This window comes from Hypanus sabinus, chromosome 17, assembly GCF_030144855.1.
Source record: "Hypanus sabinus isolate sHypSab1 chromosome 17, sHypSab1.hap1, whole genome shotgun sequence".
Classification (NCBI taxonomy): domain Eukaryota; kingdom Metazoa; phylum Chordata; class Chondrichthyes; order Myliobatiformes; family Dasyatidae; genus Hypanus; species Hypanus sabinus.
Genome location: NC_082722.1, coordinates 39,206,989 through 39,228,738, shown reverse-complemented (window position 1 = coordinate 39,228,738; position 21,750 = coordinate 39,206,989). Strand labels below are relative to the sequence as shown.

Below are 21,750 nucleotides of genomic sequence, written 5' to 3'. Positions count from 1 at the left end.
CCCACAGAACCTCGTGTCTGTTCCTTGAACTAACAAATTTCTTATCACCACAATGTGCCTCTTATTTCCCCCCCCCACCACCCCTTCCCTTCTGCATTACAGAGCTGGACTCAGTACCAGAGATCTGACCACTGTGCCTTTCCTCTGTAAGGTCAACCCCCCCCCCCCCCCCACCCCAGTGGTATCCAAAGTGATATACCTTTTGTTGAGGATGATGGACACAAGGATACTCTGCACTGGCTACTTAATCCCTTTCCCTTTCCTGACTGTTACCCAGACAAAAAAGACACATATGTTCGGATGCTGTTCATAGACTTCAGTTCAGCATTCAACACAATCATCCCTCAGAAACTGATTGGAAAGCTGAGCCTACTGGGCCTGAACACCTCCTTCTGCAACTGGATCCTAGACTTCCTGACTGGGAGACCTCAGTCAGTCCGGATCGGAGGCAGCATCTCCAACACCATCACAGTGAGCACGGGGGCTCCCCAGGGCTGCGTGCTCAGTCCACTGCTGTTCACTCTGCTGACCCACGACTGTGCTGCAACACACAGCTCAAACCACATCATCAAGTTCGCCCATGACACGACTGTGGTGGGTCTCATCAGCAAGAACAACAAGTCAGCTTACAGAGAGGAGGTGCAGCGGCTAACGGAACCTGTCTCAGAATGTGAACAAAAGAGATGGTTGTTGACTTCAGGAGGGCACGTAGTGACCACTCCCCGCTGAACATCAATGGCTCCTCAGTAGAGATCATTAAGAGCACCAAATTTCTTGGTGTTCACCTGACGGAGAATCTCACCTGGTCCCTCAACACCAGCTCCAAAGCAAAGAAAGCCCAGCAGCGTCTCTACTTTCTGCGAAGGCTGAGGGAAGTCCATCTCCCACCCCCCCCCATCTTCATCACATTCTACAGGGGTTGTATTGAGAGCACCCTGAGCAGCTGCATTCATGGTTCAGAAATTGCACCATCTCGGATCGCAAGACCCTGCAGCGGATAGTGAGGTCAGCTAAGATCATTATGATCCCCGCATTCCCGCCATTATGGACATTTACACTACATGCTGCATCTGCAAAGCAAACAGCATTATGAAGGACCCCATGCACCCCTCATACAATCTTTTCTCCCTCCTGCAGTCTGGGAAAAGGCACTGAAGCATTCGGGCTCTCACGACCAGACTATGTAACAGTTTCTTCCCCCAAGCTATCAGACTCCTCAATACCCGAAGCCTGGACTGACACCTTGCCCTACTGTCCTGTTTATTATTTATTGTAATGCCTGCACTGTTTTTGTGCACTTTATGCAGTCCTGTGTAGGTCTGTAGTCTAGTGAAGCATGTGTCATGTAACACCATGGTCCTGAAAAACATTATCTCATTTTTATTATGTACTGTACCAGCAGTTATGGTCAAAATGACAATAAAAGTGACTTGACCTGACACCTGTGTTCTGCACTTTGGGTGTAACTACCTCTCTATATGTCCTATCTACCATCCCTTCAGCCTTCCGAATAATCCGGAGTTCATCCAATTCTAGCTCCAACTCTTTAGCGTGATTTGTTGGAAGCTGCATCTGGGCGCACTTCTCACAGTTGTAGAGATTGGGGACACTGGAGGTCTCCCTGCCTTCCCACATCCCACAGGAGGAGCATTCCACTATCCTTCCTGGCACCTCTACTCTCCTAGCTGAGTAGATATAAAGAAGTGGAAGGAAAATAAACAACCTAGAGCTTTTTGTTTGCTTTCTCTTCGCTGAAGCCTCGAAGTGCTAATGCCTCAAGATCACCACTCTGACGACAGCCGCTGCGACAATGGTTGCTGTGCTTGTCCCTGGCTTCCTTTAATCTGCTCTTGCTAATCAAACTCAAACATGAATTGATCGCTGGTCAAAGCTCAGGTAGCGGACCTGAGTGAAACCACCTCCTCTTAAACTTCTGATTGGTCACTGGTCAAAGCTCTAGTTGTGCTGTCATGACCCACTGCTCCCTTTTCCCACTCATCACACGTGCCATTTAGGGAGTGGTGCATATCATATCCTCTTGTGCTTCATGTATTAAATACAAATGAATGTAACAATTAAGCGCAGCACATTAGCATAGTGGGCAGTGTAATGCTATTACAGCTTAGGCAATGCAGGTTCAATTCCCACCTCTGTCTGTGAGGAGTCAGCACCTTCTTCCTGTGACCTCGCGGGTTTCCTCCGAGTGCTCCGGTTTCATCCCACATTCCAAACGCATACGGGTTAGTAAGTTAATTGGTCACATGGGTGTAACTGGGTGACATGGGCTCGTTGAACCAGAAGGTCCTGTTACCTTGCTGTACCTCTAAAATAAAAAAAATTAATAGTCAGAGTCTTTAGAAATTAACAGCCATTGATATTGATTGTGGGGTTTATCCATAACAAAGCCATGCATCTCAAAAGGGATGAAAGAAAAAGATGTAATTTGGCCCATAAAGTTCAGAGCCCAACAGTATGATAAGAATTCTTACCATATTTTAGAACTGTATATTATCAGTGGAAACTATATGCTGCATTGAATATTACTGTTGTCTTTTCAGCATTCAATGCCAGAAGAGCACAATGAGAAAAATGTGACAAACTGCTCTCTTGTGAGTAGACACAAACATTTTTTTGAACTTTTTGAACTTTGCAGATAACTGTTTACCTTAGTTCAGTAGTTTATGACACAAATAACTCTAAGCCATCTTTGTGTTTCTCAGTTGGGTAACGGAGTGCTAAGTTTTGAGGTGTTAATTACAATAACAAGGTGTGCGACATTTCTTTCAATAAAATATAACAGTAACCAGACAGAAAGAAGAAATGATTTTCTTTTAATGGAAGCTAATAGTACTGTACTTGGACTTCACGGTTAAGCCTAATCTTCAGGTGAGCCAACTTCAGTGCTCACTTGTTAGGTTCTCTTGTATCAAGAAAGACCAGGCCCATATGTGTACGTTCTCTTGTCAATGAGGATAGACTACCAGTAGTGTATTTGTATATGGGAAGAAGCTTTATTACCAGTGGTTGAATTTCCTGAAGATTTTGATTAAGAAATTTAAAATCATTAAGAGCATCTATAGTCTAAAATAAGAATGTAAAATGCTGATAATACTCAGGAGGCCAGGTTACATTTATGGGAAAAGAAGCAAGGTTTTCAGTTTGAAGGCCAATCTTCAGAACCCTGAGTCTGTGTAAAATTAAGGCAAGGCGATGAGTGAAGCTGAATGAGGGGACTCTTGAGATGAGAACATCCTTCCTTGTTTTGTTTTCCCTTCAAATGGAAAGGCCTGGCCAGGAATCAGACAGAAGTGAAGAAACTCACCAGCTTCTTAGGAAGTCTCATGATTAAGCACAAAGAAGTATTAATATTCTCTCTATTCTGGAGGTCAAAGTGGACACCAGTAGCCAATCTTTTTCCATGTTGTTTCCATTTGGTGAAGGAGCTTATGGGACAGTATAGCATAGCAGAAGGCCCTTGGACCCACAATGCCATGGTTGCTAACTTAAACCACAAGTCTCTGATCTCTGTAACTCTGAAATCCATGCCTGTTCATGTGTCTGTCTTAGTACCTCTTAAGTTTTGCTGTCGTAGCTGCTTCCACCACTTTCCATTGGCAGTACCTTCCAGGCAACAAAATACCAGTCTTTAAATTTACCCCCTCTCCTCTTAAAGCTATTAAAAGCTATTCTCTTTAATATTTGGGATTTCCACAATGGACTAAAGACACGGCTATCTTATCTATTTACTGTATGCCTCTCACAATTATATATAATTATGTCAGTTCAGACTTCAGCGTAATTTTTAATTAATTACTCTGTACATTACACTTCAATCCCCTCACTTAATGTCTAATATTTCTGACAGATCAGTGACTTGCTCCAGAAATGTTGATTGTTTCTCATGTAGCATGACATAGCCCAAGTCATTACAATTTCCCCAAACTCTTTACCATGGTTCAAGTGAGACTATAAATCGAGTCATCTTGTCAGGCTGATAGTCTCCACTGAAAATGAATTATGTTGAATTATTTATCATTTTGGTGTAACATTTTAGAAGGTGACAATTGAAAAAGAAATTGAAGTTGAAATACTTTGTAGGTATTCTACAAATATGTCAGTTTATTAGTTATTTATGTGTTGATTTCAACAGGTATGCTGTACAACTGGTATGTCAGTGTACAACAAATCTTTTAATTTGTTAGGTGAAATTATTATCAGTTAATGCAGTCTCTGAATCCTTGTTTAACCATTTAAGCAATTAAAATATAATAGTTTCAATTTTATTTGGTATAATGTGAGCTGTTGTATGCTGTAACTCATCACTTGTCCAGACTTCAATAGGGTTGGTTTTAAAATCACAGTCACTGTGGCCTCTAAGCCGCACTGCTGTGGGGTGTGTAGCCACACAGTCACTGAAATACTCCCATGCACAAAGCCTTTGTTGCTGCATAATTTTCTTTGATACAATGTTTTATTAAAGTGCAGCACAGTTTTCAGCGCAGAGCTGTGGTTGATGTGCGCATCTGTAAAGAAAACCTTAGAGGGAACATTACTCACAGCTTGGGGGCAATAGATTCATACAGCTCATATGCAGACACTTTGGCCCACCAGGTCTGTGCAGACCCTCAAGCACCCATTTAAAGAATTCTCCTCTTACTTATTATCTGTGCAGTTTATAATATCATTGTGCTATAGAATTGTGCATCTTTGCTTAACAGTGGTTAATGGGCCAAGGATGATTTAGATTAAAGACTGTCATTTACCATATTTTAGAACTGCACAGTGTGGGTGAAAATTATGTTATATTGAATGTTAATATCTTACTTATAGGTTCACTTCCAACATAATACCAACAAAACAGAGTGTGAGAATTATTACCTTCCCGTGAGTATATACAAATTTCATTTGTTCATTTTGATCTTTGCAATATGAATTTTTGCCTTGGTTTATTAGATTACGCCACCAGCTATTCTAAAGTACCTTTATGACAATATGTTAGTGCCGGAATGTGTGGTGACATTCGTGGGCTGCTTCCAGCTCATTCTTTGGTGCGTAGGTTGTTAATGCAAATGTTGCATCTCACTGTATGTTTCAATGTACATTTGATAAATAAATCAGAATCTGGTTCTCAGGTAATGAAACTCTAAGTTTTGCTTTCTATCATGCCGCATTTTCTCTTGTAAAACAATAAACTGTAGTGGTAGCATGAAGAAGAAATTAAAAGGCAATGTGATTTTTTTAATGAAAGCTAATTGATCCCTTGATGCACCATCAATAACTCTTGGAGACGTGAGGCGAGATATAGGCTTTTATTGGCTGGAAGAAAGAACAAGCAGCAATTGACCACCACACAACATCCTGGAGACTGAGGCCGGGGCTGTGTCTCCAATCGCCTTTATACCGGGATCCTTGGGAGGAGCCACAGGAGCAGTCAGCGGGGGGGGGGGGGGGGGGGGGTGGGCGTGTCCAGACAGGTATACGTAGTTCACCACATCCCTCACTATAGTAGCTACCAGGTACTTGAGAGCAAGTTTGATCTTCAGGTGAACCACCTAGAGTGCCCAATTCAGGATGTGCCGATGTACAGTATTTCAGTAACTGCTTTAAAATACTTCCTTCTGCCCTCAAACCTCGATTAGAAACGATCATGCTCTAATTGATGCTTCCAACCAGGTCGATAATGCCGTATTAATTAGTAGTTTGATATGAACATATCTTTAGCTTGGTGAAAAGCCATCTCATGCCATTCCAAAATAGATCAGAATCTTGAAACATAGTTGCTCCCCTTCAGGGTGTGGTCACTGGGGACATTGTTATGTCAGCTGCTTAATTACAGATGTGTTGATTACAACCAAAAATGTGCACAGCAGATTTGTAAATGTCTAATTTAGATTGCTGTTTGAAATTAGTTTGATATAATTAAGTTTGTAAATCATTGATTGCTTAATAAGAAAGTGCATTTTCTAACTCTTCTAATTTTGCTTTTGGCAGTATTATGTGTGCTGTTGTATCCTGGGGCTCATCACCTGTTCAGTCTTCCTCAGAATTAGCTTTGAACTGAAAGCTCTCCTCTTAATTACTGCCTGTGTGGTTTATAACATCATTTTCCTGAATAATTATGTTAACTTGTTCAAGAATTACAAGACATTTCTGTACAACAGGTATGATTTTGCCAATGGAAAACTTTAAACCTCTGCCGTTGATGTATATGTTCTCTCTGTGATCGCCAATTCACTGAAATATCGCTTTCCTCATTGTTGCTTCTGGACACAGGTAACCAGATTGTCACCTTTTAGCAAGTTCTGGACTGAGAACACAATAATAATAGGCATATGTGCAGAGGTCATTTCAGAATTTATGCAGGAGTGCAGAAACAAATAAAAACAATGTGGGCCAAGTGAAAGGATTAAATTTTCCAGTTGCATTGAAATGCAGGGGATTGCTGAAAACACTCAGTTGGGCAGGCAAAATTGGTGGAGTGAGAACCATTTCAAGTCAATAACCTTCCATAACTAAGAGAAAGAACATCAATCTTGGGATTAATTCTGTTAATTTCTTTATGGGCACCACGATCTGTTGAGCATTTTCAATGTTTTCTTTCAGGTTTACAGCCTCTAACTCATTTTTCATTTCCTCTTATTTTTATGTTTTGTTTGTGAAGTATCATTTATTGCCAAACAGGTCACCTAATACCTGAATCTTTAGAGTTCTTCTATGTGCCCATTGGGAAGCATGCTAGGAATGGGACCTCTGAAGCAAGTTTAGGCGATTCCGGTCTGAGAATAGAAGTCCAATGAGCTCTCTCACAGTTCACACTTGTATAATCAAGGAGGCCCATATTTCTTTTCTTATCTATGTATACCGGCCAGCTACGTTTCAAAAATCAATTATTTCTCAATGATAGACATAAAGGGAGGATTTTACATTTCCACTGAACTAGCCTTGTTTGTTTCCAAAAATCGTATCAGTCTAGGCTCTGCCAACCAATGTGGTTTTGTTCATCTTGGAAAAATACCTGTTATCATATTCTCTTAATAACTTACATATTCATACTTCAATGCCTTGCGGACCTTATGAATCAGCACCTTATGCTCAATCTCAAAGAATCTCAAAGAAATTTTGATTGTTTATTCATTTCCATTGATGCTGCCTGACCTGTTGAATTCCTCCAACATTGTGCCTGTGTTTCTTTGAATTTCCAGCATCTACAGACTTTCTCATGTTTATCTTGTGCTTTACTTACTTTTCTAACTAAATTATTATTTCTAAAATCAAATCAATTGGGTAACTCACAACAAATAGAGACCCAGTGTTGTGTGTTACTTCCCCTCTGTAGGAATCAAGCCCTCAAGAAAACACCAATCTTTCCTAACTAAGGATGTTAGTATGTTTTACACTGTGGAGAACGAGTGCTGTGGAAATAACAGAATTTAGAACCATTGAACCATAGAACATTACAGCACAGAAACAGGCCTTTTGGCCCTTCTTGGCTGTGCTGAACCATTTTTCTGCCTAGTCCCACTGACCTGCACCTGGACCATATCCCTCCATACCCCTCTCATCCATGTACCTGCCCAAGTTTTTCTTAAATGTTAAAAGTGAGCCTGCATTTACCATTTCATCTGGCAGCTCATTCCACACTCCCACCACTCGCAGTGTGAAGAAGCCTTCCCCAATGTTCCATTTAAGCTTTTCCCCCTTCACCCTTAACCCATGTCCTCTGGTTTTTTTCTCCCCTAGCCTCAGTGGAAAAAGCCTGCTTGCATTCACTCTATCTATACCCATCATAATTTTATATACCTGTATCAAATCTCCCCTCATCCTTCTATGCTCCAGGGAATAAAGTCCTAACCTATTCAACCTTTCTGTGTAACTCAGTTTCTCAAGTCCAAGTAACATCCTTGTAAACCTTCGCTGCACTCTTTCAACCTTATTAATAACCTTCCTGTAATTCGGTGACCAAAACTGCACACAATACTGAAAATTCAGCCTCACCAATGCTTTATACAACCTCAGTACTTTGATTTATAAAGGCCAATGTACCAAAAGCTCTCTTTACTACCCTATCTACCTGTTACGCCACTTTTAGGGAATTTTGTATCTGTATTCCTAAGATCCCTCTGTTTTACTGCACTTCTCAGTGCCCTACCATTTACTTTGTCTGTTCTACCTTGGTCTTTCCTTCCAAAGTGCAATACCTCACACTTGTCTGTATTAACTCCATCTGCCATTTTTCAGCCCATTTTTCCAGCTGGTCCAAATCCCTCTGCAAGCTTTGAAAACCTTCCTCACTGTCCACTACACCTCCAATCTTAGTATCATCAGCAAATTTGCTGACCCAATTTACCACATTATCATCCAGATCATTGATATAGATGGCAAATAACAATGGACCCAGCACTGATCCCTGTGGCACACCACTAGTCACAGGCCTCCACTCAGAGAAGCAATCCTCCACTACCACTCTCTGACTTCTCCCATTGAGCCAATGTCTAATCCAATTTACTACCTCATGCATGTGTGTTTGGAAGTACTTATTTTCTGAGCAATCATACAATGGATTACAAAGTTTTATTGATTTTCTGTATAGCTTACCCAAGAATTTCACAGTATCTATAAAGGAGAGCTTGAATTGCTTTGGGATGGTGCAAGTGACCAATGGTGATGTCCTGCAGAGAGTTCACTAAATTACATCTTTTACTACTTTTATTTCTTCTTCTTTCAAATATGCTTCTATGACTAAGCTGTGTGCGTTTGGAACCTATGATTTACATTTTAATGGTGTGTTTTTGAGCTGATTGAGCAATCTGGCGCTTTGCTGTCTCTGAAAGCATTTGGTAGGGTTGGGAGTGGAGCGTGCTGCCTGGTGGCCTGGAGTGAGGACGTGACCCCATGATCAACTTCATTGCTTCTCTCCGATTGAGGAATTGAGGAAGCTGAAATCGATGAGGAGAAGAGCAGAGTGCAGGCGGGTGTTCAGTGCTGTTTGCATGCGTTTGACTGTTTTTTTTGTCTGTCTCTATCTCTCTCTCTCTCTCTCTCTCTCTCTCTCTCTCTTTCTTCCCTCCCCCCCTTCCCCCTCCCTCTCTCAGAAGAAAATACAGGAGTCTTGGGTTCCACATTGCATGGATTGATCTGTGAGGCTTGTGGCTGTGGCCACTTTGAGGTTCATGTTGCAGGTATCTTTCAATCCTGGTTACCTTTTACCTGTCCTGACGAAGGGTCTCGGCCTGAAATATCGACATTTCTTCCTATAGATGCTGCCTGGCCTGTTCCATACCACCAGCATTTTGTGTGTGTTGCTACCCTTTTTTTTGGCTGTTTTTGAGTGGTTTCATCAGGACGATTGATGAGGACTGGGGCACCTTGACGATGACTGGCTGTGCGGCCTGCAGTCAGCTAGAGGTGCTGCACTGAACTGAAGTAAGCTGAAGACTCCTGGTTTAATCTTCGATATCCTGTGCATTGTTTCCTCACTTTTTGCCATTTGTGCAATTTTATCTTTGTATCGTGCACTGGGAGTTTGATGTTTTCTTTGAACGGGTTCCATGGATTGTGGCTGCCTATAGGAGGATCAATCTCCAAGTTGTGTTCTGTATAATAATAAATGTACTTTGAATCTTTGGTTCTTGTCAAGAATGACGATGAGACGGAGTATAGAGAGGAAGTTGTATGACTGGTGGATTGGTGTGAGAAAAACAACTAAGCCTGAATGTGGAGAAGACAGAGGAGATCACTGTGGCCTTCAGGAAGATGCAGATGAATCATTCTCCCCTGCAAATACATGGCTCCTCTGAACAGAGAGTTAAGTGCACCAGGTTCCTGGGAGTTCACATCAAGGGTAACCTCACCTCGTCCCTTAATATCATCGCCCGGAACGAGAAGACACAGCAGTGCCTCCACTTCCTAAGATGATGGAGGCAGGCCAGGCTCTCTCCTCCCTTCCATCTTAACTGGGATTTACAGGAGCACCATTGAGAGCGTCCTGACAAGTTGCATCTCCACCTGGTATGGGAGCAGTTGAATATCAGAACAAAAGTCCCTACAAAAGACAGGGAGAACAGCTGAGTGGATCATAGGTATCTCCCTACCATTCACCGAGGGTACTTATCAGGAGCGTTGCATATTGCAGGGCCCTTCCTATTACTAAGGATCCCACCTGTCCATCCAGCATCCTCGTTGACTTTCTACCATCAGGCTGGAGACTATGATGCATAAAAACCAGAACGGTCAGGGTGAAGAACAGTTTCTTCCCACAGGCCATTAGGCTTCTTAACTTCCTGTAGCATCATATTCAAAGAGTTACTGGTTAATCGGTTCCAAACCATACAAAATTTACTATTAATGCACTTTAGTTTTTTTTTTAATGTGTGATTTATCGGTAGATTTTATCCTTACCTTCATGTTACCTTGTGTTATGTGTGCTACTGCGCTTTACACCCTGGTTTGAAGAAACTTTGTCTCATTTCTGTATACATTATATGTTTCTATACATTGTATATTGTTAGATAACAATAAACTTGACTTGATGTGCTAGGTCAATTTTGGTTGCTGGCCCGCCACACGAAGGGTTACTTGTGCCCGATGTCCAAGGCCTCAGCCATTCTGCATTGAGTGTCTCACCTTCCCTCAGGTCAAGACATGGTGTCTAATCTTTGTCTGCAGAGCCAGGTTTGGAAAGGTGTCCACTCTGCATTGGCAGGAGAGCTCCGGAGTCTTGCGTGTGGTGGTGGGAGGACTGGGCCATGAGTGAGTTCAGCTGCAGCTCTGTTTGGGTAGAATTGAAGGGAACGGAAGGGAAAGGAAAACGATAGTTGCTCTATGTAGGGGTTATGTTGGGGAATCGGAAACCAGGAACCCCTTGGTGGTGTGTGGGCTGGATTCAGGCATGATGTCTAGAGACTGACAGATGTTGGGGAAAACTTTTTATGGAATACAGAATTCCAAGGTAAGTATTTTATTTGACTTGCAGGTTTGCTGGGTGGGAAAGCCCCCAGCTCTTAGTGGATGAAAATCTATCTTCAGTTGCAAAATGCTGAGAAGAAATGGTACTTTACCTTTGAACTTTGAAAACCTACCCCATGAATAATGTACATTTGTAAAAAAAAACAATGCAGAAACATTTTTGCTTGTGTTTGTTGTGAATTAATTATAACTGGGGCCTGTAGTGACAGAAGATGTGAATTTGTCAGACTAATATTTCAATAATTAAGTGCAACTTATTTTGTAAATTTTGTTTTGGTTTAGCAGTGAGGCTCCAAGCCCCATGAAAGATCCAATGATAATGGGTAGCTTTTGCCTCCTCCTGTTTGGATTTACGCTGCTGCTTTTAATAATACAGGTAAAAAAAAAAATTGCATCATTGAAGTACCATGACGATTGCAAATGGCCGAGCAGGCTGCTGACAAAGCAGTTCTTATTGTTCTTATTGCAGAATGAATATTATTGTAGACTAGACTTCCTATGGAAGAATAAGTTTAAAAGGGAGAGGGAAGAAATTGAGACCATGGAAAACCTGAATCGCCTTCTGCTGGAAAACGTGCTGCCAGGGCATGTTGCTGAGCACTTCATTGGTGAAAATAAAAAGAATGAGGTACGGATTCCTCCCCACCCACAAGCACTCGCAAATTGTAGGTTGATCATTGTCAGAGATGGTTTTTATGTATTAAGTAATATCTCATAAGAATCAAAATGAGATGTGAATTATCTGAAGGAGTGTTTAATTCTTGGCAATGATTTATTGTTGTGGAGAAACTGTTCAGGTATGTGCACACCCAAGTATTAGTTACTGAAGGAGTGACCTAAGTATCTTTAATTGATAGCAAGTGTCTGACTAGTTTCTAACTCTGCCACGAAAATATTATCTTTTAAAGTTAACCATATTTTATCGTGCAAATGCTCAACTAGTACCAATGTAGGAGTGAAAGACGTAGATTTTGTTTGGAATCTTAACCTGGCTTGCCTTGTCCAGCATTGGTGGAATTTCACTTCGGTTTTTTTATTTATCCTTGCACTAAGAGTGGGATCCCATGGAGGAGTCATTACGATGTTAACATGCAGTGCCATTGACTGTCAAAATAAGACTATTATTGACATAGGTCATGGTCTCCGAGGCCAACGTCGGAACATCTTTCAAGAGAGTGAACCCTTTGCAAGGCATCAGGCCCTCATGGTATACCAGGTAGGGCACTGAAAACCTGTGCCAACCAACTGACTGGGGCATTCATGGATATCTTCAATCTCTCACTGCTGTAGTCGGAGGTTCCTACCTGCTTCAAAAGGGTGATATTCATGCCAGTGCCCACCCAGTGGCACTCACATCTATTGTGATGAAGTTCTCTGAGAAGTTGGTCATGGCTAGAATCAACTCCTGCCTAAGCAAGGACCTGGATCTGCTGCAATTTGCCTGTTGCCACAGTGGGTCTACAGCAGATACAATCTCACTGGCTCTCCACTCAGCCTTTGATCTCCTGGGCAATAGTATTACCTACATCAGGCTGCTGTTTATTTATGACAGCTCAGTGTTCAACACAATCAAACCCTGAGTTCTGATCAACAAGCTCCAAACCTGGGCCTCTGTACCTCTCTCTGCAACTGGATCCCTGACTTCCTCATTGGGGGAGCAGAGACTGTGTGGATCAGAAATAACATCTCCTCCTCACTGACAGTCAACACTGATGCACATCAAAGATGCATGCTTAGCCCACTGCTCTGCTCTCTCTGCACCCACGATGGTGTGGCTAGGCACAGCTCAAACACTGTCTACAAATTTGCCATTGACACAACTATTGGTGGCAGAATTTCAGATGGTGACGAGGAGGCATACAGGAGTGAGATAGATCAGTTGATTAAGTGGTATCTCAGCAACAACATTGGAAATGAACATAAATAAGACCAAGGAATTGATTGTGGACTTCAGTAAAGGAAATTTGAGTGAAAACACACTAATCCTCATCAAGGAATCAGCTGTAGAAAGGTTGAACAGTTTCAATTTCCTCAGGGATGTCAACATCTTCGAGGATCCACCCGGGGTCCAACACGTTGATGCAATTACAAAGAAGGTATGACAGCTGTTATATTTCATTAGGAGTTTGAGGAGAGTTGGTATGTCACCAAAGACGCTTGCAAAATTTCGACAAATGTACCGTGGAGAGTATTCTCACTGATTGCATCACAGTCTGGTATTGGGGGGAGGGCACCGGATAGGATTGGAAAAAGCGGCTGCAAGCTGTAAACTCAGCCAGCTTTGTCATGGGCACTTGCCTCCCCAGCATCCAGGATGCCTTCAAAAGTGGCATCCATCATTAAAAGCACCCAATAGCCAGGACATGCCTTCTCATTGCATTTCATTGCTACTATCAAGAAGGAGATACAGGTGCCTGATGACACATACTCAATGTTCAGGAACAGCTTCTTCCCCTCTGCCATCAGATTTCTGAATGGACAGCAAACCCATGAACACCAACTCAGCATTTATTTCTCTCTCTTTGCTCTACTTATCCTATGTATTTTATTATTATTATACACTGTTGTTTCAAGTCAACAAATTTTACAACACATGCCAGTGATATTCAACCTGATTCTGAAGGTATCTTTTGATCAAGAGAAAATATCATAAGAAATGCATTTGACCTTGTAAATGCTTCACATTGTGAGATTTGAAATTCTGACTAGCCAAACTGGCTATTATTATGTGTTCCAAAAATAATCCCGAAGTGCAAAACCGATTTACCAATAGTAAGTTTCGTGTCAGCGGGCTGAGAAAACTTAAAGCTCATTAACAGAAAACCTAAAAGTTAAGCAGGTCATTACGCAGATCAATATTCACAACTGGGCAAGTGTTGAAAACATGCTTGAAAATACTCTGAAATGCTTTCCATTAACTTTGTATTTAATTCCTGCAACTTAGCTGGAGAGTGGTGAACCAGTGGAATCCTTTGCCACAGGCATCTGTGGAGTCCAAGTCTTTCTGTATATCTAAGGCAGAGGTTGATAGGTTCTTGATTGATCAGGGCATGGATACAGAGAGAGTGCGGGAGATTGGGGCTGAGAGGAAAAGTGGATCAGCCATGATGAAATGGCCAAGCAGAATCAGTGAACCAAATGGCCTGATGGGACCATAATTGTATACAACTTCTGGTCTTACTGAGAAAAAGAAATGTACTGACTGCAGTGAAGATTCACCAAACTGATTCCAGAGATGTTGCATTTGTTGTAGAAGAGACTGAGTAGACTAGAGTTATTTTTTAGAGTTTGGGAAAAATGAGAGTCAATCTATTCAGAGCTTAAAATTCTTCAAGAGTTTGGAGTGGATATAGAAAGGCTGTTATCCTTTCTTACTCTGCATGCTTTCGGTGTGCATTTCAGATTCAGATTCAGTTCATTGTCATTTAGAAACCACAAATGCAATGCAGTTAAAAAATGAGACAACGTTCTCCCAGAATGATATCACAAAAGCATATGACAAAACAGACTACACCAGAAAATCCACGTAACGTTTGGCAATCCCCAATCCAGAGTCCGGAGAGACTGCTGCGTATTAATATCGCGCTACCATCTAGCACGTTCCCCGGAAAGGAGCTCCCAATCCACTAGACAAAAACAAGACCAAAAACTAAAGCTACAAGATCTGCACAAAACCACATAATTACAACATATAGTCACAACAGTGCAAACAATAGCATAATTGATAAAAAACAGACTATGGGCACAGTAAAAATAGTCCAAGATGTTAAAGGACTGTAAGTTCAAAAGATATCACCAGAGTTTCCACAAGTTCCAGGGTCCCGACAGACTTGCCATCCCACTCCGGCGGCAGAAGGGAATACCCCTGCTATGGACTTCCAAGGCGCTACCCGACAGCCTCGCAGACGCAGCACACACCGAAAGAGACCTGAGTCTGTCGAACCTCCGAGCTGACGACCATTCCCTCTGGCACAGTTTCTCCGAGCACCATCCTCTGCCGAGCGTATTAAGACTCGGCCATCGGCAACACGACCCTGAGGACTGGGGGCCTGTTCTTCCCAGCAGAGTCCCGGACCTCACAGCAGCAGCAGCAGCAACGAAGAAGAAGGTCTTTCTGGAATTTCCGGATGTTTCTCCGTGCTTCCACGTCCGTTTTCAATCGATTATGATTGCGCACGGCACCCCACTTCACAAATAACAGATAATCAGTTCCGGAGTGGCCGCTGAAAGCTGCATCGCGCCGCCATCTTGGATATTTAGAAGCGTCGTTGAATCTTTTAGTAATTGTGACACAGTCTCAGAATGAAGGATGGGCAACTCAGGACTGAAATGAGGGGAAATTTCTTCATGTAGTTACTAAGCTCAAAATAAAAATTGGTCAGTTCCTGAATAATAAAGAGGTCGAAGGATAGGGGAAGAATGAAGGAAAACAGAGTGGAGACATTGGATCGGCTGTGATTTTGATGAATGCTGGAACAGGCTCAAAGTATGTTGTATATTAAAAGCATGGTTGAATTTGCATTGTTTGTAGAGCCCTCTGTTACTGATAATCTTAGCACTACAATTAAATGTTATTCTGCTTATATAGTAAAACCAGTACTGCAGGAATGAAATTTTAGAACAGATTGTTACTTTATTACTCTTGACTGCTTTTAGCCACTGCACTTACCTTTACAGTCTCTCACTACCTTCGTATTTGCAGTAATATAACAGCATAAATACGTTAATCTTGCAGTGAGTATTACACTATGGTTAACTTATTCTTTAACTTAAGGTATATTCATTGTCAAATTAACTTATTGTGTCTCTGACCCCGCAAATATATGGTATCACTCATGTGATAGTGATTTTGATGCTCTTAAGTACTCTGTAGTATTTAACCATGGATGAATAATACAGTGACTGAAGAGACAATTGCACTATGAGTATCCATGTTTTGGTGAGGTCAGCACAGATCATGGGTAAACGGGAAGCCAGCTGAGGTGAGAAAATGCTCAGTGAGGTGAATATATAAAGAGATGTAAATGTTTATTTAAAGTTGCCTTCTTCTTTTCACATTTTTCATCACAGGATTTGTATCATCAGTCTTATGACTGTGTTTGTATCATGTTTGCCTCAGTTCCTGACTTCAAAGAGTTTTACACAGAATGTGACGTAAACAAAGAAGGACTTGAATGCCTGAGACTATTAAATGAAATAATTGCAGATTTTGATGAGGTAACTACATTAAAGCGGTTTTATTTTAACTGGCATTTAATCTATTTATGCTTATGGTATATTCAGCTAACCTTTACAGCTTCTTTCCACTGTCATTTTGTTTTTCTGCAGCTTTTGTCAAAACCAAAGTTCAGTGGTGTTGAAAAGATCAAAACTATTGGGAGCACCTACATGGCTGCTGCAGGCCTTAGTATTGCCACAGGTCAAGAAAATAAACAGGTAATCTTGAGTGGCTTGTACATTACCAGCAGTTTCTACTGGCAGCTTACCACATTCAGACTCGATTGGCGAGATTGTCTTGGCCATTAAGTTAGGGTGAAGGGTCTGGGCATACATCTGAGTACATATGTAGCCATTGACATCAATTTACATAGAAAACAGTCTATTTAAGAAGTAGAGGAAAGAAAACTAATGTTCAAAGTTACAGAGACATCTCCCAGTAACAAAAGGTTACTTTGCCAGAAGTTTAACTTGGAGGAGAGTGAAACGTACTGTAATACAATCTTGGTCACTTAGAGCAATTCTGTCAGCAGGTTCAACCAATGGTGCAATTACTCAGTCACATCCAATGTACACTCTAATTTGTCTAGTGACAAATGACTAGTGTGCGCAAAAATCTTGTGCTGTGCAATTTTTTTTGCCAGTGACAACAACATGTGTGCACTGAACAATTCCTTTAATAAAAACAGTATAAGTAAGCCAGTTATAAAATCTGTAGACAAAGCACCACAAGCTCCACGTTGTCAACACCGTCCATATCATACATGGAAACATGATTGTGTACGATCGTGAAATATACTGAACTTGGCACCGAAGTAGAGGGTGACAACCTTTTGTGAGCAGTTCAAATTCCTTTGTGTGCTAGTAGCAAAAGATGTGTGTGTGCGTGCACACCTGAGAAGGGGACATTGGTCACATCCACTCTGTCACAACATCTGGTATTAATCATTAAAAACACTTAAACACGTTGAGGGTTGCGGGGAACTAAAATAATTGCCTATATGCACTTAGTATTTTTTTGGGATCAAATTTTTAAATATGTTGACAAGTTCTTGAATGTTTTCTGGATACTACAAACCTTGAATAAGTTAAAACGTCACACTTAGTCATTTCTAAACTTGGCTTTCTATTCCAAGTTCACTTTATCTTATCTCAAAAATGCAAAAAGGAACATGTCTAATAATTGTGTTCCCAGAAAATGTCCTATTATTATGAGTATCCTGTTCAATATGTTTTTATATCAATATATTCCTTTATTCCTTTAATCTTTTGAACAGTTATTTAAATCTTATTCAAGGAACAAGGATGCCTAGATTGTTCACCTGTGAATCTGGGAAGGTAATATTGTTGCTTTTAGAAGCAAAAGCAAAATGCTGCTGATGCTGGAAATCTGAGTTGAAAACACATCTAGTTCTGAGATGAAAACAGAACAGACTAGTGCAGGACCTGTGCTGTGAATGCTGGGGCATTAGGGAATGTAATGGAACAGAGGGATCTGAGACTATAGGAGCATAGCTTATTGAAAATAGCATTACAGGTAACGGTATTAAAAGTATGTTTAGCATGCTGGCTTTCGTCACTCAGGGCATTGAGTATAGAAGATGGGACTTTACGTTGCAGTTGTACAAATCATTAGTGAGGCCTCACTAGGAGTACAATGCACAGTTATTGGCATCTTGTTACAGGAAACCTTGTTTAAACTGGGAAGAGTACAGGAAAGATTTACAGGGATGCTGCCAGGGATAAGTTGGACAGATTACGTAAGACTCGGATTTATTTATCACGTTGCAACAAAACATTCAGCGGAATGCCTTGTTCTTGTTAACAATCAACACAACCTCAGCATGTGTTGAGGCAGCCTGCACGCATCGCCACACATTCTGATGTCGGCATAGCATGCCCACAACATTCAGTGGAACCACCTGAGCAGCAGCGACAATTTAAAGCAGAAACAAACCAAAAACTCCACAACAAAACAAACCCCTCCCCCCTCACCCATTCTTTGGAATATAGGGAATGAGGGGTGTGAAGGTTCATAGAGGTAAATGTTTATATTCATATATGGTGGATGGTGACAATGTTTACCCCCAGGTTAGGGGAGTCCAGACCTACATGGCACAGATTTAGGGCGAGTGTTAAGAATTAAAAGGGACTGGAGGATCAGAGAATGGTGAGTATATGGAATAAGCTGCCTGAGGCAGTAGTCGAAGCAGTTAGAATTTAAGAAGCACTTGAGTAGTTACATGGAGGGGTAGGGCTTGTAGAGATATGGCCGAATGCAGGCAATTGGGACTAGCAGGCTGGGCTCTGTGTTGGCATGCACCAACAGTGCTCTAGTGCACTGTTCACAATATCCTTTTTCGTTGTAGAAACCACACGTTTTGTTGAGCACTTGTTTAGTCCACTTGGGTGACCGGCTGGCCGCTCTAGTTAACCATCTCACTTCCACTTTGCCCCTTCTGCTGCCTGCACTGTCGTAATGAGGTCCAGTGCCGTCCAGAGGCATGTCACCTCTGAGACTCAATACGGAATTCTCCAGTTCAGGGTAGCTTGCTCTTTACTTCCAGTAACAGGTCTGGCCAGTTCAGCCTGTCATGAGTCTTCTATAGTCTGGCCCACTGGATGTGTTTCAGAGCCTTGCTCATCAGAGATAAAGGAGTATAATCTGTTTCTTCACTGCCAAGTTATAGCATCCAGTCTTGCCTTATGAGAGGCACTCCTTTTGTTCTACCCAGGCCTCTCCTACCTTCTTGTGGCTGAAAACTAATTTCTTTTAATCTTTTCTCCAGTTCTTCTGAAGAGTCTCTGACTTGAAATTAAAAACTTAAAGTGCTGGAACTGCTTAGTAGATTGGGTAGCACTTGGGCAAGTTGAATAGAGCTGATATTTCCCTCCTAATACATGGCTACCTTCTGCTTTAATTTTATCTTCGCCATTTTCATTTCAATGCCAGTGACAAGATGGCAATTATATCATGTAATTTTAAAAAATCCACTTTATTGAGTCTAGAGTGAAGTTAAAGCAATGTATGTTAGTGCAATATTGTAGTGCCTAATTATTCAGAATAAAACTAAAAAACGCTGGTGTATATTTTTCCTACCCCTGAAAGAGAAGGCCGAGCTTTACTAAAGGAGATGATAAATGTGCATTTCTAACAGTTTTTGTTTTTATTTATATTAGTCTTTTACGGAGTGGTGACAATGGATTTACTGAGAATATGAAGTAGCGCTGGTGGTTTGCTGCCTCTTTCCATTTAGTGATAGAGTGGTACAGCACAGAAACAGGCCCTTCAACCCATCGTATCCATGCTAGCGTTTTTACCCAAATACACTGTTGATCACATTAGGCCCGCATCTCTCTGTTCCTCCCATACTGAAGTCCTATCTGTCATTTCTATATAGTGATGTCTATGCCTGTGATGCTGTTCCAAGTAAGTTTTTCACTGTACCTGTGCTGAGGGCTGGATTGGAAATTGGAACACCCGGAGGAGACCTACAAGGTCACAGGGAGAACATACAAACTCCTTACAGACAGTGGCAGGCATTGTACCTCGATCTTACAGATGGCGCTGTCAAGCGTTGCGCTAATTGCTACACTACCATGCCACCCGCACTTCCCTCAAATCCCCTTTAAAACTTTTTCCTCTCACCATAAACCTTTGTGATACAGCTACAGTGAGAATAAGATCCTGACCATCAATTGCATCTCTCTGTGTCTCCTATAATTTGTGACACTCAGATAGGTCGCTCCTCAGTTTCTTCCACTCCAGGGAAAACAAAATCCAGCCTAGACAATCTCTCCTCATGAAAAATGGCCTCCAGTTCAGGCAACACTGGGGTGAATCTCCTCTGCACTCTCTACAAACAAATGCTGGGTCCAAATACTCAATTTGAATGTCAATTCCTTTTTATTAGTCCTGAAAAAAAAATGCAGGTGCTGGAAATGTAAAATAAAGGCAGAAAATGCTGGACACACTCAGCAGGTTAAGCCAATTCTGTGAGAAACACAGTATATCAAGTCAGAGAATGATTTGCAACATTTGTTCTCTTTCTCTTCCAATAGATGTGGCCTGATGTGTTGGCATTTGAAGTACTTTTGAATTTTTACTTGGTACTCTTGACGTTTTATGGTTACCCTTCATCATTTTCCTGTTGCGTGTTTAAAATGTTGCCACGTTATTGTTTCGACAGGATCGTGAAAAGCATTGTGCTCACATTGGCATCATGGTGGAATTTGCCACTGCTCTGATGAGTAAGCTAGATGGCATCAACAGGCATTCTTTCAATAATTTCAAACTACGTGTTGGTATGTTATATTCTATAAGTCTTGTTGATTGCTTTACTAATTGTAGTTAATAACGCCAGGCAGTTAGTCATAAAAATGTTTGCATGCAGGAGTATTTACAAATAGTACCAAAGACATTAAGGCAAAATTCAGGAAAAAAAAATCAACTATTAGAATATTTTTATAGTAGTAGCAACATTATCCAACTAATTTTTATCCACTGGGGTAAATGGAAAAATTATTATTGAAAAACAGATATCATTAATCATGTTATTAATAGTGAAACTAGTAGCTCATTACAGACAATGTACCTTCTCCATCCTATAAAATCATATATTACCCCCAAAGTCTTTTGATTATTTTTGTTCTGGACAGGAATAAACCATGGGCCTGTGATTGCTGGTGTTATTGGAGCACAGAAGCCTCAGTACGACATATGGGGGAACGCAGTTAATGTTGCTAGCAGAATGGAAAGTACTGGTGAACTTGGTAAAATCCAGGTAAGGGTTCCTTGTGGGTGTGACTGGGAATCTACTTCAGGTGTTGTGTGGAGTTTTGAGCAATGATTAGGAAACAGCATCCACATACATTCTCCTAGCCTGGTAACATCCTCTTACTGAACATAAAGACATTAGTCCACTATAAATATAGTTTCACATTAAAACTACATTTGTTGAGTTTATATTTTTGTGATTGATTCTGATGCATTTGAAACGCAATTTGGAGCACTATGATTGCAATAAAAGTACATTTGTAACTATTACCAACATGTGTACATTAGACATTTCCGATAATATATAAAATCTCCTAGCCTAAATTTTGGGTCACTGCACCCACTAAAGAGGCATTGACTGTAATTTGATGCACTTGTCTTCTCCTGTGTGTTCTTACTCTTTCATTCATTTCTGCTTCGATGGCCATATACACATGAGTGATCTTTTATCAGAAAGTAATACTTTATATCAACTTCCCCCCCCCCTTAGGAAATGTAATGTGTTTTCAAATTGGTATGGTATATGCATAATACTACAGGTTGTGAAACCCTTATACAAAAAAATCCAAAATCCAAATTTATTTTTGAGCGCTGACATGATGTCACAAGTGGAAAATTCCACAAGATACTGGACTGGTCTCTTCTCACCACAGACAGTTCAGAGAAGTGACGTCACATGCACTGAACAGAGGTTAATGAAAAATGGAAAAACTGCATAAAATTCAAAATGAAGATCTCAATCGTGCACCATCAACATTGGAGTGAACATACACCACTTAACAGTATGCTGA

General features: G+C 41.2%; 1 protein-coding gene across 7 annotated transcripts in view; it reads left to right on the top strand.

Annotated features, from left to right (window-relative positions):
- The window catches only part of adcy7 (adenylate cyclase 7), a 173,507-nt gene that overhangs the window by 144,674 nt on the left and 7,083 nt on the right, over positions 1–21,750 (top strand). For 6 of the 7 annotated variants that reach the window (XM_059992886.1, XM_059992880.1, XM_059992882.1 and 3 more), the window contains 9 exons: positions 2,559–2,609; positions 4,831–4,884; positions 5,992–6,161; positions 11,248–11,341; positions 11,435–11,593; positions 16,036–16,182; positions 16,294–16,401; positions 20,373–20,487; positions 20,842–20,966. In XM_059992886.1, coding sequence (XP_059848869.1) covers positions 2,559–2,609; positions 4,831–4,884; positions 5,992–6,161; positions 11,248–11,341; positions 11,435–11,593; positions 16,036–16,182; positions 16,294–16,401; positions 20,373–20,487; positions 20,842–20,966 — 1,023 coding nt within the window. The remainder of the gene's footprint in view (positions 1–2,558; positions 2,610–4,830; positions 4,885–5,991; positions 6,162–11,247; positions 11,342–11,434; positions 11,594–16,035; positions 16,183–16,293; positions 16,402–20,372; positions 20,488–20,841; positions 20,967–21,750) is intronic. The other variant, XM_059992885.1, reaches the window with a different exon arrangement.